This window comes from Ambystoma mexicanum, chromosome 2q (assembly GCF_040938575.1).
Source record: "Ambystoma mexicanum isolate Mex_15411 chromosome 2q, UKY_AmexF1_1, whole genome shotgun sequence".
In the NCBI taxonomy this organism is placed as follows: Eukaryota; Metazoa; Chordata; class Amphibia; order Caudata; family Ambystomatidae; genus Ambystoma; species Ambystoma mexicanum.
The window spans coordinates 401,594,867-401,609,901 of NC_090924.1; the positions used below are offsets into that span (position 1 = coordinate 401,594,867).

General features: G+C 49.0%; 1 protein-coding gene across 2 annotated transcripts in view; it reads left to right on the forward strand.

Moving 5' to 3' along the window:
- Window positions 1–15,035, forward strand: part of ELK1 (ETS transcription factor ELK1) — a 795,254-nt gene that overhangs the window by 521,503 nt on the left and 258,716 nt on the right. For both annotated transcript variants that reach the window (XM_069647417.1, XM_069647418.1), the window contains one exon: window positions 12,572–13,081. In XM_069647417.1, coding sequence (XP_069503518.1) covers window positions 12,572–13,081 — 510 coding nt within the window. The remainder of the gene's footprint in view (window positions 1–12,571; window positions 13,082–15,035) is intronic.

Consider the following 15,035-nt stretch of genomic DNA (forward strand, 5'->3'; position numbering starts at 1 on the left):
ATCCTGTGGCGAGAGACACGCTCGGAGCTCCGGCTTCGAGGACTGTGTCGACGCCGTCGATGCTGGTGGCGCTGCAGCTGACGTCGGCGTCTGTTCTGCCGGCGCCGACTCGTTCGGCGCCCTCGACGCCTTTTGAGGCGGTGGTGTCGGAGGGGCCCCGTGGCACGGGGTTTGCCCCTAGAAAGGCTATGGCTAATTTCTGGCACTGCTTTGGTCCGCAGACGTTTTCCTCTCCCCGTCTGGAGTACATTTCGGAGGGTGATGAAGGCTCTGATGGCGGCCTGGTTCCGGTTCTGGTTCCAGATGACCTTATCTCGGGCCATAGCCAGTTTGATGACCTGAGGCAGTCGCTGCATGATGCCAGTGGACTGGACACCTCTCCGGAGGTGGAGTTTTGTCGGCCGGAGCCTGGCACTCATGTCGATTCTTCATATCGGCGCCTTATGTCTCGGGTTACCGAGAACTTGGGTTGGTCAGCTCGCCCAGGGGAGTTCGTTCAGGATGATCTCACGGACATCCTTGATCTCAGTCCACCCACTGACCCGGTTTTGCCTTTTCATATGGCTCTGCAGAGAAGGGTGGCGGCGGCTTGGACTGCTCCAGAGAGTCTCCCGGCAGTGGGCAAGTCTTTGTCGCGAAAATACCGTCCAGCCAGTAGCGACCCCTGCTACTTGTCTAGGCACCCCACCCCGTAGAGTTTGGTGGTGCAGGCGGCTACGGCCCCGGCAAAGCAGGCGTCGTATCCTACCATCCCTCTGGATAGGGACGACAAACGTTTTGACGGCTGGGCGAAGAAAGTGTTTTCTTCAGGGGGTATGGCGCTTCAGGCGGCCAACTCCATATGTGCCTTGTCTCGTTTCACACACACTCTGTGGAACTGTGTTGCGTTAGCGGCTGATCATATTCCCGAAGGGGACGAACGGGATGGTTTCCTCGCGATGGTTCAGGATGGCAAGGATGCTATGTGTGAGGCCGTTCAGTCGGGTCTGGACTTGGCGGATTGTGTCAGCCGGTCCATGGCGGCGCGCACCGTAATGCGCAGGTTTGCGTGGTTGCGGAAGTCTGGGTTTGCTCCTGGTGTGCAGTCCCGGCTCCTCAACATGCCTTTTGACAGTGAACACCTTTTTGGCAGCAAGGCTGACGAGAGCCTTGAGAGGTTGCAGACCTCCAAAGCTGCAGCAAAGTCGTTGGGCGCTGCAGTTCGCCAACCTCTGCCTTTTCGTCCTAGGGGACAGCAATGGAGGGGTGGTTCCTTTCGCTATTACTCGTCCTTCAGTAAAGCGAGGGGAGCTAGCAGCCAAAGAGGCCATCGTAAGAGTGCCAGAGGTGGAAACAAAGGTACTCGAGGTGCCATGGCCGCTCGGGCAGTTGCCTCTTTGCCCTCAGGCAACGCCGCAGCCGCTACCACTCAGTCATGAGGCCAGGTCCCATGGTTCGCCGGTTGGGGGAAGGCTGACGCAGCATCTTGTAGAGTGGCAAGCCATTACTTTGGATGTGTGGGTTCTGGAGATCATAACCCACGGCTATTGTCTTCCTTTTCGGCAGAGGCCTCACGACAATCCACCGGGGAACCTCTCTTTGAAGAGTCCGGATCCGCTCCTTGCACAGGAAATTCAAGCCCTGCTGGAGAAAGGCGCCATAGAACTGGTGCCTGTAGCAGAGAGGAACAAGGGATGGTATTCCCCTTATTTTTTGATTTCAAAGAATTGAGACCCATCATGGATTTGCGCAGTTTGAACAAACTCCTCAGGAAGGAAAAGTTCAAGATGGTGACTCTCAAGTTCTCCAGGCCCTTCAATTTCAGGACTGGTTGGTGTCTCTCGACCTCAAGTACAGGAATTTGCTCCAAAAGGAGCCTTAGGAGATGCGTTCGTGGTGGAGTGGTCATTCCCACTGCTGTACGCTTTTCCTCCTGTCCCCGTCATCCCGCAAGTGCTGCGAAGGTTACGGAGGTTCGGTTCCCGGATGATCCTCATTGCTCCGGCGTGGGCCCGGAGGACGTGGTACCCGGACCTTCTAGACTTGTCCATCTGCCCTCCACGTCGTCTTCCCTACCGAGACGATCTGCTCTCACGGGAGGGGGGGGTCAGGTTCTCCATCCACTGGTCAGATCCCTCAATCTTCACGCTTGGCTTCTGAAAGGTTGAGGTATAAGGATTGGGACCATCCTGAAGACGTTATGGAGGTGTTGCTCTCGGCCAGGCGGCCGGCAACAAAGTCTCTGTACCTTGCTGTTGGAGAAAGTTCTGCGACTGGTGCAGAATTCAGAATGTGGATCCTTTTGGTTGTGACATTCCCATGGTTCTGTCTTTTTTGCTTTCTTTGGCCCACAGGGGCCTGCAAGTGGGGACCATTAAAGGTTACCTGGCCGCGCTGTCCATATTTAAGCGCTCGTCTGAAGAGTGTTCCTATTTTAAGATTCCTTTAATTTCGCAGTTTTTGAAAGGGCTCACTAATGTGTTCCCTCCGTCACCTTTTTTGGTGCCAGGTTGGGATTTGAACCTTGTTCTTAAGTTTCTTATGGGTGCTCCGTTTGAGCCTTTACATTCTTGCCCTTTGAGGCTATTGACTCTGAAAACTGTGTTTTTGGTTGCGGTTACTTCCGCTCGCAGAGTGAGTGAGTTACAGGCACTTTCAGTTAAGCCACCCTTCACTGTGTTTCGTAAGGACAGGGTTCTCCTTAGAGTTCGTCCTTCTTTTCTTTCGAAGGTGGTTTCGGAATTTCATTTGAGCCAGAAGGTTGTTCTTCCTGCGTTCTATCCTCCTCCACATCCTGGTAAGGAAGAGGAGAGGCTCCATAGGCTGGATCTTAGGAGAGCGTTGAGCTTTTATATCTCGCGCATGTCCCGGGTCAGAGTGGACGATCAACTTTTCATTGGTTACGCTGGAAAGCGTTTGGGACAAGCTGTGACGAAACAGACTTTGTCTCGTTGGATTATTTTAGCTATCTCCGAGTGTTACCGCTTGGCGGGTAAGGACCCTCCGGCTGTCTTGCGGGCCCATTCTACCAGAGGAGTGGCTGCGTCTACTGCCCAGCAGAGGGGAGTTCCTATTCGTCACATCTGTGATGCAGCCACCTGGGCTTCAGTACATACTTTTGTACGTCACTATTCCCTTGATTCCATTAGAGGGCAAGATCTGGCCTTTGGCAAGGCAGTTCTCTATTCCGCAATTTGATTGGGCATGATAAATTTGTATTCTAAATTCTTTCCCACCTCCTTGCTTGGTACTGCTTTGGGAGTCTGTCATAGATATGGAATACGTCAGAGGACCCAATCCCCTCGAAGAACAAGTTACTTTCTTACCTGGTAACGTTCTTTCGATGGGATGGTCCGACGACGTATTCCATATCGCTCCCTCACTGCCTTCCCCGCTGCAGAATTTCTTTTGCGATTGCAGCTTGCGTTCCGCAAGGCCTTGTGTGTCTGACTGGCAGAAAACTGGTGGCAGACGTTCTGGGAAAAAACTATAACTGAGGCTATGGGCGTTGTGCGTCCTACTTATCACATCGGGTGACGTCGGCCGTCGGAGGAGGGGACGGCTCATCGACGTCATCGACGCAGGACGCAGACGCCAAAGATTTTCCGAAGCAGCACAGCTGTGGACATTACCTGTCATAGATATGGAATACGTCGTCGGACCATCCCATCGAAAGAACGTTAGCAGGTAAGAAAGTAACTTGTTCTTCTGATGCCTGTGTAAACCGAAACTGGGGACTGCCAGTAGGTCTACTTTCCGTTGGATTAGTGGATTCGTTGGCTGTATTAACAGCCTTCAAGAGAGGTATACTGTCTGAATCTCTTTGAGGTTTAATATTATTTTGAATATTCCGAATGTTTTCCCTGAAAAAAATTGTTCAGCCAATTAACATGATCTACACAGATGATGTCTTCACTGGGGCATTAATATTCGGATAGACAAAAATAACAATTGTCCTAAATAGTTCTTGAGAGTGCTTTGCTGAAACTGTTATTTTTCTTGCAAAAAATTAGATTCAGGACTAAAAATAGCCTTTTTATAGTTAGCCAATGCTATTTTTGCTGAAAGGGCGTAGCTCAGATAGTTGTGCAGTATACCAGACCTTGGAAGGTCTTCTAGGAATACTTTCTCTCAAAAGAGCATATTTAGTGCAAATATTGCTCATTATTTGAGTACTTTGTTGAAATAACGCATCAAACCCTTGCGAAAAAAACACCCTGACTCAATGTCTTCCCCTACTCAGTACCACATATACTGTCCAGTTAATTTTATTGCGAACAGATTTTTGCATCATTTTGTGCAGGGGTACAGATTTCATATTTAGCTGCTTTAATATGGAATAAACTAAGTTAATGATCGGTCCACAACATGGGCACTGTATCAGTCATACTAATCCCCTTCCCTCTGGCCAGGACAATATCCAGGCAGTGACCCAATATGTGAGAGGGTGTTTAAGTTAGACATCTCATGTTGAGATCGTAATTCCTGAAGTTGTATAGAATCTGACTTGAAAAAATCCTGCAGCCAGATATTTAAGTCACCAATAAGCAGTAATTCCTTATACTTAATGACCACACAGGCGAGAAAGTCATCCATACCCTCTAGAAATGGGACAGACCTTGCATATCTTATGAATCCATATAGACTTACGTATGGCCTGCCAGGACCAGACAGGCACAGACCGGTTGCAGCCTTGCTCCGGGGCCTTCCTCTTTTGGGTTTGCCACGAGAGTAAAATGGGAGGGATGCAATTATGCTTCAACCTTTCTTGGAGTAGTCTATCTTATATATTATTTACTCTTGAGGCTTCTATGCCCTTCACTTTAGAATATTTATGTTACATTCCTCTCAACATTCCTTGAGTAACGGGGCATTTTCCCCTCTTCGTAGGGTGGTGTAACCCATGTTTCATTGATACATCTCCCAGTATTACTTGTGATCTTCTTATTTTATCACCGTTCAAGTTTACCCGATTTAGTTTTATGACTTTGGCAATTGTACTGTGATGAAACTCTGTACTTGCATAATGAGCGCCGCTCGGCCTACTGGTTCTACTTGTTACCTTTAGTCTGCCGGGGGAGGGAGGGGAGAATGCCATTGGGGCCTGTACTGACGTGCAACCTTCTCCTTTGCTCGGTTTCTCAGTCGGCTCTCTTCCGGCGGTGTCTTCACCTTGCAGCTCTTTCGCTCTCTATTCTGACGGGAGACTGGAACATTTGCCAATTCCTGTTCAGTACGGTGTCAACGTTGCAAGACGGGGAGCCTGCCAACCATGATGTCCTTGTGGTCACGCAAAATCCCACTTTGGACTTCTCTCGCCTCTGCTTCCCGCTTTTTGCACATGCTGGACTGTTTCCTGTATTCAGAGCACTTCTGAACCTTGCAGGCTCTGCAGCTTTTTCCAGCTCTGCCTCATTCAGCTCTTATGCACCCAGGGGGCCTCCTCTGCCTGCATATGTGTTCTCTCTCAGCTTCATTCGACCTACACTCATTCTTCAATCTCCTCATCCCAGTTGATTGGAGGTGTTTATTTAAAGAGACATTGTCGTTTTCTTCCGGGCGATATCCTAAAATAACTTTCTCGTCAGCCAAGTGTCAGGACTTGAACACGACTTTGGATATTAGATACTTTCATTTAGGCCTTCATGTGACATGGTTTAGCGAGTTCCTCACAGGAACGGGAGTCCTTGTTCCCAAAGGGCGAGTCTCTGTCTCTCGCGGTGAGGTCCCACTTGCCTCTACCCCCAGGGAAGGCACTGCAGGGTGGGTTTAATCCCCTAGCCTCACAGGGGTTTTGGGGGGGGGGCTCCTCCTTGGGGGGGGGGGGGGGGGGGCGAAAGAGACCAATTCCCTTGATTTGTCACATAGTACAGTGTATTCTTCTGCATGTGTCTAGAATGCATAAGGAGCTGGTTGAGGTTGTATTCCAGCATTTCCTGCTCCATGTTTTTAGGGTACAGTGGGTGCAAATTGAGGATATTTTCCAAAATGTCCTGCTCCTTGCGTCTAGGATATAGTGGAGGCAGGCTGAGTCAGCAGTTTAGGGTTAGAGTGAGCACAGGTTTAAGATGGTTTCCACCATGTCATGCTCCCAAGTACATAGGATGCTGCGTTTTGTAGCATAGTGCTCATAAATTCACAATAGTGAGGTTAAGGTTTTCCAGGCTGTTTATTTCTTTGAGTCTGCTATTCATTGAGAGGAGCTTTAAAATATTTTGCAGCTTTTACGTTTTTGGGCACTAATGGACAAGGAACTAATGTTTCCCAGAATATTCTGCTGATTTGCCATGGATTTCATCAATGTCCTTTGACCAGCTTTTCCATAATCATTGTTCCTTAAATCTGTCATGCATTGAGATTGGGTTGTTGAGTGCCTTGTATTAATTTCTGATGCCGTAACTATACTTTCTCACTGCCATTTCTGGGTACTTGTTTTCATGCAAGCAATGCTATGTACACAATCCAAAGTGCACACCAAATTGCATTAAAATACAAACATTTAATGAAAATGCCTTCAAAAATAGAAAATGAACATATCTTGAAGTGCGACCAAGAAGTTACACTTAGCAGCTCCTTTAGTAGTAATGGTTTTCTGTGCATGGCTGGTATTTACAAGTGTGTGTAATATTGTTTTGGAATTCTAGGCTGCTTTTCAGTCTGTCTTGATCACAATACCTTAACTAAATATTATCTACTTTAAACTAATTTAAAGTTTTCCAGGCATAAGCTATGGGGTTGGAATGTCCAATCATGAAAATCCATGCAAACGTCCTGTTTTTCGTTCAACCACAGTTTGGCCCACTGTTTTTAGGGAGGTTGTGATAGACTATTTTACAATAAGTTAGGGTGATATTTATTCTGATGATTTAGTGATTAATTAGAAATAAAAATCTAATCTGGCTAATTTAGAGGATGTTAACAAGTTGTACGTACAAGTGCCCTGTTCTCCAGCACTTTGTCAGTCATGGATTCACATGCTCATGAATATCCCCCGTCGTCAGGCTGGGAATCCTCGGTAAAAAGAAAAAAGCTTCACTTTCACTTACAAACTGCATTTCTTCTTGAATACCAATCACTGTACTCTGAGTCATACTGCCCGACCCAATGACAGTCCTCTCCTAAAGCCCCTCCTTTGGCAGCCATCTTCAGATTTGTACCACACTCTTCAGTGTTGGGAGTCCTCGAGTTTGATCTGCTACATACTTCTATGTTTTTTTGTGTTGTTTTTGTAGAAAACAGTTCTATTTTTGTTCCGAAAGAGCCTGTGTGCTCTTCTCTCCTTCTGCCGACAGTGGGATCCCTTGTCGGTGAAGTTCAGCGCCCGCCAAGGGCGAAAATCTTCGAAGTTTCCGGAAGGCCATCGGGCCTACTTTGCACGCTCCGACCATGATGGAGGAGAAGGAAGGGAAGATCCCTCTTCAAGTCCTGCTCGAAGTGCAGGCTTAGAAATGTGTTTGTGAAGGACAAGCACCTGCAATGCCTCTTCCTGAATCGGACCACAAGGAAGGAGATTGCGAGATATGGCACAGATTCCCCAAGAAGACAAAGTCCAGACACAGTAGACTGGCTGCGTGGCTGAACGCCAAGGCCTCTGCCCTGTTCTCCGAGCAGGGGCATGCCTCACCCAAGCCCGGTTGGTCCGAGGAGCGGTCTTCTAAGTCCTGTGAGGGCGCCTCATCCATGGGGGCCCAAGATAGGCAAGTCTGCGTCCACCGGGGTTGCTGCAGAAGCGGGTCCCTCGGCAGATAGGGTGGGATGGACATCACCTTCCGCCTCCATTGCCAGCAGGCATTTGAGCTCCTACTCGAAGAGAGTCGTCCAACCCGGCTAAACTGCGGGAGAAGCCTGAGAAACCGTGGATGGAGAAGGCCAAGTTGCCCAAGAAGGCCCAGGCGGCAGAGGACAAGTCTTCGTCGACGATAGTGGTGGCTGTTCTATAGAATGCTAAAGGGGCTGCCCCGGAGAGGGTTGCCCCCACAGAGCTGAAGGTATCCCTCCCTCTGAGGCGCAAGGCCTCTGTGGTCTGCCGGCACGCCGGAGAAGGGGCCACATCCCAGAACCCGGTTCCAGCCCCTCAGGGTGGAAGAAAATGGGGAGGGGCAAGGAGGCCCCGGACCAGTCCCAGGCCATGGCCCGAGCCATGGAAATTTCATCCACAGACAATGACCTGGAGTTCCTACACACAATCCACAAGGATGTGGAAGAGGACGGCGATGGCGCAGGGCCTTGTGTTCCGATCACGCCAGTTTCGCCGAGGGATGTGTCTTTGGACATCCTATCGACTCTCCACGCCTTGGTGTTGGAAATACAGAAGAGGATGCCACAAGGGCCTGTACCAACAGTCCCCCAGTCCCATGAGGAAGCGCCATCCGACGCCCCCGTTTCGACCTCCAGATCCGTGTTGGGCCCACCACTCCCCCAGCGGACCCAGACACGGAGACGGATACGGCCACGATTACAAAGACGATATCGTTGGAGCGGGCAGCAGGTCCCCGCAGCCTAGGGCGTCTCCACTGGATAGGGTGGGGTTGTTCCATTCCATGATCGTCAGAGACTCAGAGCTGTTCCAGGTTGTGCCCAAATAAACCAGGAAGGAGGGTTTCCTGTACCATGGGCGCGAGGCCAAGAGGAAGACCATCATGGCAGTGCTGTAACGCTCACCTGATTCCCACGGAGGCGCAGGTCTGGCTTCGAGTGCTGATGCTTCTTCAATGGTGAAGCGCAGGACTCTGAAGATGGACAGGAAGGGCCCTCTACTCTGGCTTCTCCGGCTCGCAGGAATATTCCCCTGTGCGTGAAAAGGGAGTATTACCTACTGACTGAGTTATGCTCAAGCCTCCCACTCTCTTCCAACCCTCCACGATACCCTTCCACGATTCCCCGTGAAGTCTCACCTTATGGTCAGGAAGGATGAGCTCTCCATCCTACTTCTGATGCAGGGACGCGTTGAAACCCAGTTACTTCACTGGATTGAGGATTGATGGGAGTTCAGGTAAGCTTGACTATTCAGGTAAGGCTCTGTAAAAGTTCTGTTGCAAGTTCAAAAGTCCAAGCCTAATAATAATGTTCATTGTCTTTTTGCAGCAAGCGCTAATGCTTATGTCTTTTTTCCCCTTAGGGGCCGGGGTTCGGAATGCCGGAGATATGGCGCCGACCCCAAGTGAAACGTGCAGTTCCAGTAAATGGCAGGTTAGTTCTGGATGAGGGCTCGGGAACTGTCTTTGCATACGCTCATTCAATGTCTTTGTCTTTTTTCCCCATAGGGGCCGGGGTCCGGAAAATGCCTGGAAGCGGCAAGACCCGAAATGAAATGGGAATGACCCAACAGGTAAGTCTTATTCCCTTCCTTCTCTCACCTCTTATTCTTGTCTTTTTCTCTAGGCTCTGGGAAGTGGCTGTGTATCCGGATGATCGCTGCTGAAGATGGAGGAACCCAGGAAAGGTGAGTGAAATGCAGCGCTGCAGCGATCGTAACGAAATGCTTTTAAAAATGTCTTCCCTTTCAGGATCGTCGGTGATGTCTCCGTGGTGCAGATTTAGCTGGTAAGGTCTCTTGTCTCCCTTTGCAGGTGACCCAGGATGCTGACAGGCATGGCTGAAGTCCAGATGCAGGAGCTGACACGGTGAGCGTCCAGCTGCGAGGAGCAGAACGCCGCGAAGCGTGAGTTGCTGATCAGGTGTGGTTTAAATAGCTTTGGAAGAAGTCCCAAGTGTGTATCCTTCCTCCGATCAGGTATGTATCCTTCCCCGACCACACCCGGGTGGAAAGTAGTCCCACAGGTAAAGTAGTTCCATTCAGGCCTCAAGAGGGCCTGGATGTGGCAGCATGGTCTGTATCAGGTAAGTGCACATTAAAACACTTGAACACATGTCTAGCTTTATGAGCCTGGCGCCTAAGGCGCCAGGACAGCGGTCCAACATGAGCCTGGCGCCTAAGGCGCCAGGACTACATCCAAAGGGCCCCAGCTTGGGCCCGCTGGCACTCCCCTGGGGAAAATGATGCCTGCCTCTGGGGTTGCTGGGTCGGACCTGGCTCCTTGGAGGTAGGCATCATGACAAGTGCCCCTGCTGGATGACGTGTGGGAGGAGGGCCTGGCCCTCTTGAAGAACCCTTGCACCACTCCAGCCAAGCGGGATAGGCTGGAGAAGAAGTACTGGGTACCGGAATCCACACCCAAGTGCCTGTGGTTTCAACCATCGGTGGCTTAGGTGGCCGCAAGGAAACCGGTCATCTAACCCGTCATCGTCTTCAGTCCCTCCAGACAGCGAGGGTAAGAAGATGGATGCCATATGGAGTAAAGTGATTTACAGTGCAGCGTCCACCATCAAGACACCCAACGCACTGGCGATCCTAGCCAGGTACGACTGGGAGCTGTGGTACAAGCTGGGTTTGATTTTTGGAGTTCCTCCCGGACGATAAGAGGATGGAGGCGATCGCCCTTTTCCAGGAAGGAGAGGTAGCTTCAGATCACGCCATCACAGTCGCGCTGGATGTTGTTGACTTTAAAGTGCTATGGTCACAAGTGGAAGCGTTTCGCTGGATGGTGCCGGTCGCAGAAGATTTACCCCTCTGAGGGTCACGGCCCGCAGGTTTTTCCATATTTGCTATTCTTGGCTAAGGCCGGACTGGCGCACGCCTCGATCAAGGAACAGGTCTCCAGGAAGGTCTTCACTTTGGTCTCATCGACTCGTCCAGACATTTCTCAAAGGATTGTTTTCTTCTTTCCCGCCGGTGAAGGTTCCTGCCCCGGCGTGGGAACTCTGCATGGTGCTGACGAGGCTCATGGGGACCCCCTCCGACCCTATGCATCAGGCCCCTCTCTAGTTCCTCTCATGGAAAAAGGCTTTCCTGGTGGCCATCACCTCCGCCAGGAGGGTGGGTGAGATACTGGCCCTATCCTGCATGCAGCCATACCTGACTTTCCATGACACGAGGGTGGTGCTGCGGACGGACCCCTCTTTCTTGTCGAAAGTTCCATCGGAATTCCACCTCAACGAACCTTTGATGTTGCTCGTTTTGTTTCCCGAATCCTTCGTCACCGGCTGAAAGGGCCTTGCACTCGTTGGACTTTGCTTGTGCCCTGAAGTTGTATGTGTCACGCACAAAGAGTTTTGGAATGACTTCACAGCTGTTCGTGAACTTTTCTCATGTGGACCATGGGAAGGCCTTGTCCAAGGCTTCCATCTCAAGATGGTTCTCTGGCTGCATCATGCACTGCCATCGGTTGGCGAACCGACCGCTGCCCGGCCGTCCGAGAGCCCACTCCACCAGAGCGATTGCTGTGACGACGGCATTCCTGGCTCATGTGCCCCTGCTGGACATTTGCAGGGCTGCTACGTGGAGGTCCATGCATACCTTTTTTCGAGTTTCTACTGCGACAACAGGGATTCCAGGGAGAAGTCCAGAGTCGGCAAAGCAGTGCTACACAACCTGTTCGCTTGAGGTGATTTTGTTCTAGAGGTAAGAGTTGATTGCTTCTGTTGAGCCTTGAGACCTCGTGTGGTTGTGTAATGTTTTACTGCTATGTATTCGTTATTCATGAGCATGCGATTCCATGCCGGACCCCATGCTGGAGAATGAACATGTTACTTACCTGCAACTCTTGTTCTACAGCATGGGTCTGGCATGGATTCACATGCGAACCCTCCCTCCATCCCCTCTGCGACTCTTGTTGGTCATACTGCCACTTTATGTGCTTACCAAATCTGAAGCTGGCTGCCAGCAGCGGGGCTTAGGGAGAAGACTGTCATTGGATGAGGGCAGTATGACCCAGAGGACAGTCATTGGTTTAGAGGAGAAATACAAATTGTAAGTGAAAGTGAAACTGTTTTTTCTTTTTACAGAGGATTCTCAGCCTGACTGGGAATATTCATGAGCATGTGAATCCATGCCAGACCCATGCTGGAGAACAATAGTTACAGCTAAGTAACGTATTCCATCTGGATGTCATGTTGGAGGCATTTCTCAACATTCCACGTGTTTGGTATATAGAGAAGGAGTTTGGGAATATTTCACGTATGTCCTACTTCATGTACCTAAGATGCATTGGGAAGTACGCATGGACTCTATCTGGGATTCAGTGGGAGTACTTTGGTAAGGTTTATAAACGTGTCCTTGCAGCTTCAGTTCTGTGGTTGGTGATATTTTCCTACTTCCTTTGTCTGGGACGCAGAATTAAGAATCTTCCCAGTATGACCTGCGTTAGGCGCTTGAAGGTAGATGTTTGGGCTTAGGAGCTGGATATTGCATGGTCAGAAAGGTTGGGGACAGGGAGTGGGGGCAGGAGTATGCAAGCAGCTATGCCTTCGTTTGTGACACATTGGGAGATAATTGAGGAATGTTCTCAGTATGCCCCCACTTCATTTATATAATGACAGATTGGGAGGTGGCTTCTTTGATGATTTGCTTAATGTGTTTAAGGCCAATTTAAAGTAAAGGTAGGCAGTCTGCTGCTTTGTGTCTCTTGCTTGATACAGAGGTATGATATTAGGCAGGTTTCACAGCATGCTCTGCTTAGTGTGTCAGGGATGCAGTGGAAATGCGAGTTTTCCCAGAATGCCTTGCTGATTGCATTCTTTTCCTATTCCATAGATCCTTGTGGGTCGCTCTTTGCCAGAAGTTAAAGTGGAGTCTCCAGATGAAATATCTATTGCCGATGACAGCGTTGAGAACATCACAAGCCAACACAGTTTCATCAGTTCTGTACCAGAGCTAAAAGTTCAGGGGTCAGAGGTACCCTCAAACCAAGACATTGTGGTGGTAGTCAACCCACCAGAACAGGAGCACTTGCCACCCGAGAAGGAGCTTTTGGCAATAGATGACATGGAGACTACGATTCATGAAGCACATGCAGCTTCACAGGGCAGTAACCACAGTGAGGAAATGGTGAAAGTGAAGGAAGAGACTTCGACCCCCACAACTCCTACAGAGGGGCAGCCTTTGAAAAGCCGTAAGCCGCGGGACTTAGAGCTGCCCTTTTGCCCCAGTTTGCTCTCCTCTGGTTCCTGCCAGGAAAGAATCAACGCCACGGTGAACACGCTGCTGTCGGCCGGCAGTGGGAGTAACTCCCTCACCCCCACAGTCATCACTTCGCATGCTTTGGTGAGTGAAGGCCGAGGATACTGGGATGACAACCAGACGGGGAGTTATTCTCTCCAGTACAGGCTATCCCCCAGAAGAGACTGTAGTCTGCTGAGTACTGTAATTCTGATACAATCCTGATTGATAATATCTCTGCTACCTCACCAAGAAATGGCATTGCATGTTAACAGATGCTTCCACCACCTTTATGCAAAATAATTCCCCTGCTCCCAATTGGTACACCCAAAACATGTGCTCAGATAGGGTAATTCTACTGTTCCAGTGTCAAAGCAGAGCCACCATGCTCCCCCAGACTCCCACACAAAGTGATGATTCTTCAAACGGTAAGGAATACTGTGCTTTTTTGCCTTTTCATTTAGAAATACTTTTAAAAGGATGGATGGAGTGCTCTTTAGGGGGGGAAAAAGTAAGTATTGTTCATGCTGAAGGGCTGATGTACCTTGTCATGTTTTCGAAGAGCACAGTCCTACAACGAGCCTTCGGACACCCCCTTGCCATGTGCAAACGTTAAACTGTATTAGTCTGTCCAAAAGATATCCTGATGGCAAACTGCATTTACAGTCTACTTCTATGGAATGTGCATGCGTTTAGCAGTTATAAACAGCAGGCCCATTCCATAGGAATCAAATGCATTTGCCCCACCATGAAAATGTCATGCTGATGTAAATACCTGCAGATTTATACAGCAGAGCGGATGGGGGTGGTGGAAATGGCAATTCCATTTTGTACTGCCATACAAATCAGTGAAAATATGGAGTAGAGTAAAGAAAACATGTGTTGTGCATGCCTTTTAATCCACTCCATAATGAAAATTACCTCCAGTCTGTCATCTAAAATCTCAATAATTTCTCATCTGGTAGTCTTTGTGATGACAAGTTTGTGAAATGATCTGATAGTTCTGTAAGTAAAAGTGACCAACTTAGGAAGTACAGGTCCTGTTTTGGATTGACTTTTGCAAGATACACGTAAAGGAGCAAAGCTTCACAACCCACTTCTCGGGTCGTTTTTTTCAACCAAGAAAACAAGCTGTCCTCTAACTGTGTTCCCTTTTCGTCCCCTTTCCATGTGACCCTAAGCTAATAGGCCCCCTCCAGACATTTCAGTACATGTGAAAGCAACAGACTGTAGTGAAATCTGAGATTTCCTGTGCAGTTTCATAATATGTTGGAGGTGGGATGCATATCATTTGTTTGTTTGTCACAAGCTGGTTCTGTTACTGGCATCTAGAAGGGTAGGACAAGGGTTGCAGTTCGAGGACTGGCTTCAGATTGCGTTTTTAACCAGGAAGTGCATTTTTGGCCAGAAAACGTTCATGTCAAAGATTTTAGACTGCAGCCTGACACAGCGGAGCCATCAGTCATCTCTTTCCTCAAGTCCTTACATGCTTAATAGAATGCATAAGATAGGTGATGACCCACATGCATATTTGTGAAAAGTAAAAGTTGATCGAAATAGATTGGCATCATCATCTCCAGAACTCCTTTATAATGACCCAGCGGGGTCAAGTTATTGTCATACTTGAAAGTTGCCTTACCGTTCTCTTTTGAAGGATAAAAATAACCATGCCTGAAGACCTGGATTTCCATTCAATATGTGCTTAATCACTTAGGCCATTTGCAGTGTTGGATATTTCAAAACTCTGTACCATTTGCTTTTTTTAAAAGGTTGTGTTGTTCTCAATCTCTCCGCCCCAACCATTGTTCCTGGCCCGCTCTTTTCCTTGTTTCTGAATAATTGATTGTGAGAATGTTATAGGAAGATCAGTGAAGAAAATGGTTGAAAAGGGTTTGTTGAAGATCCAACCTCTAAAGGTAAGCATGGTATCTGGTATTTCCATTGAATTCCTATCCATCGAATGCTCATCCATCAAAATGCATTCATTGGATTGCTTTTCCATCGAAATCTCTTCGCCTCCAGTGTCAACCGGAAGTGCGAAAAGTTCTGCTTGCGGGAA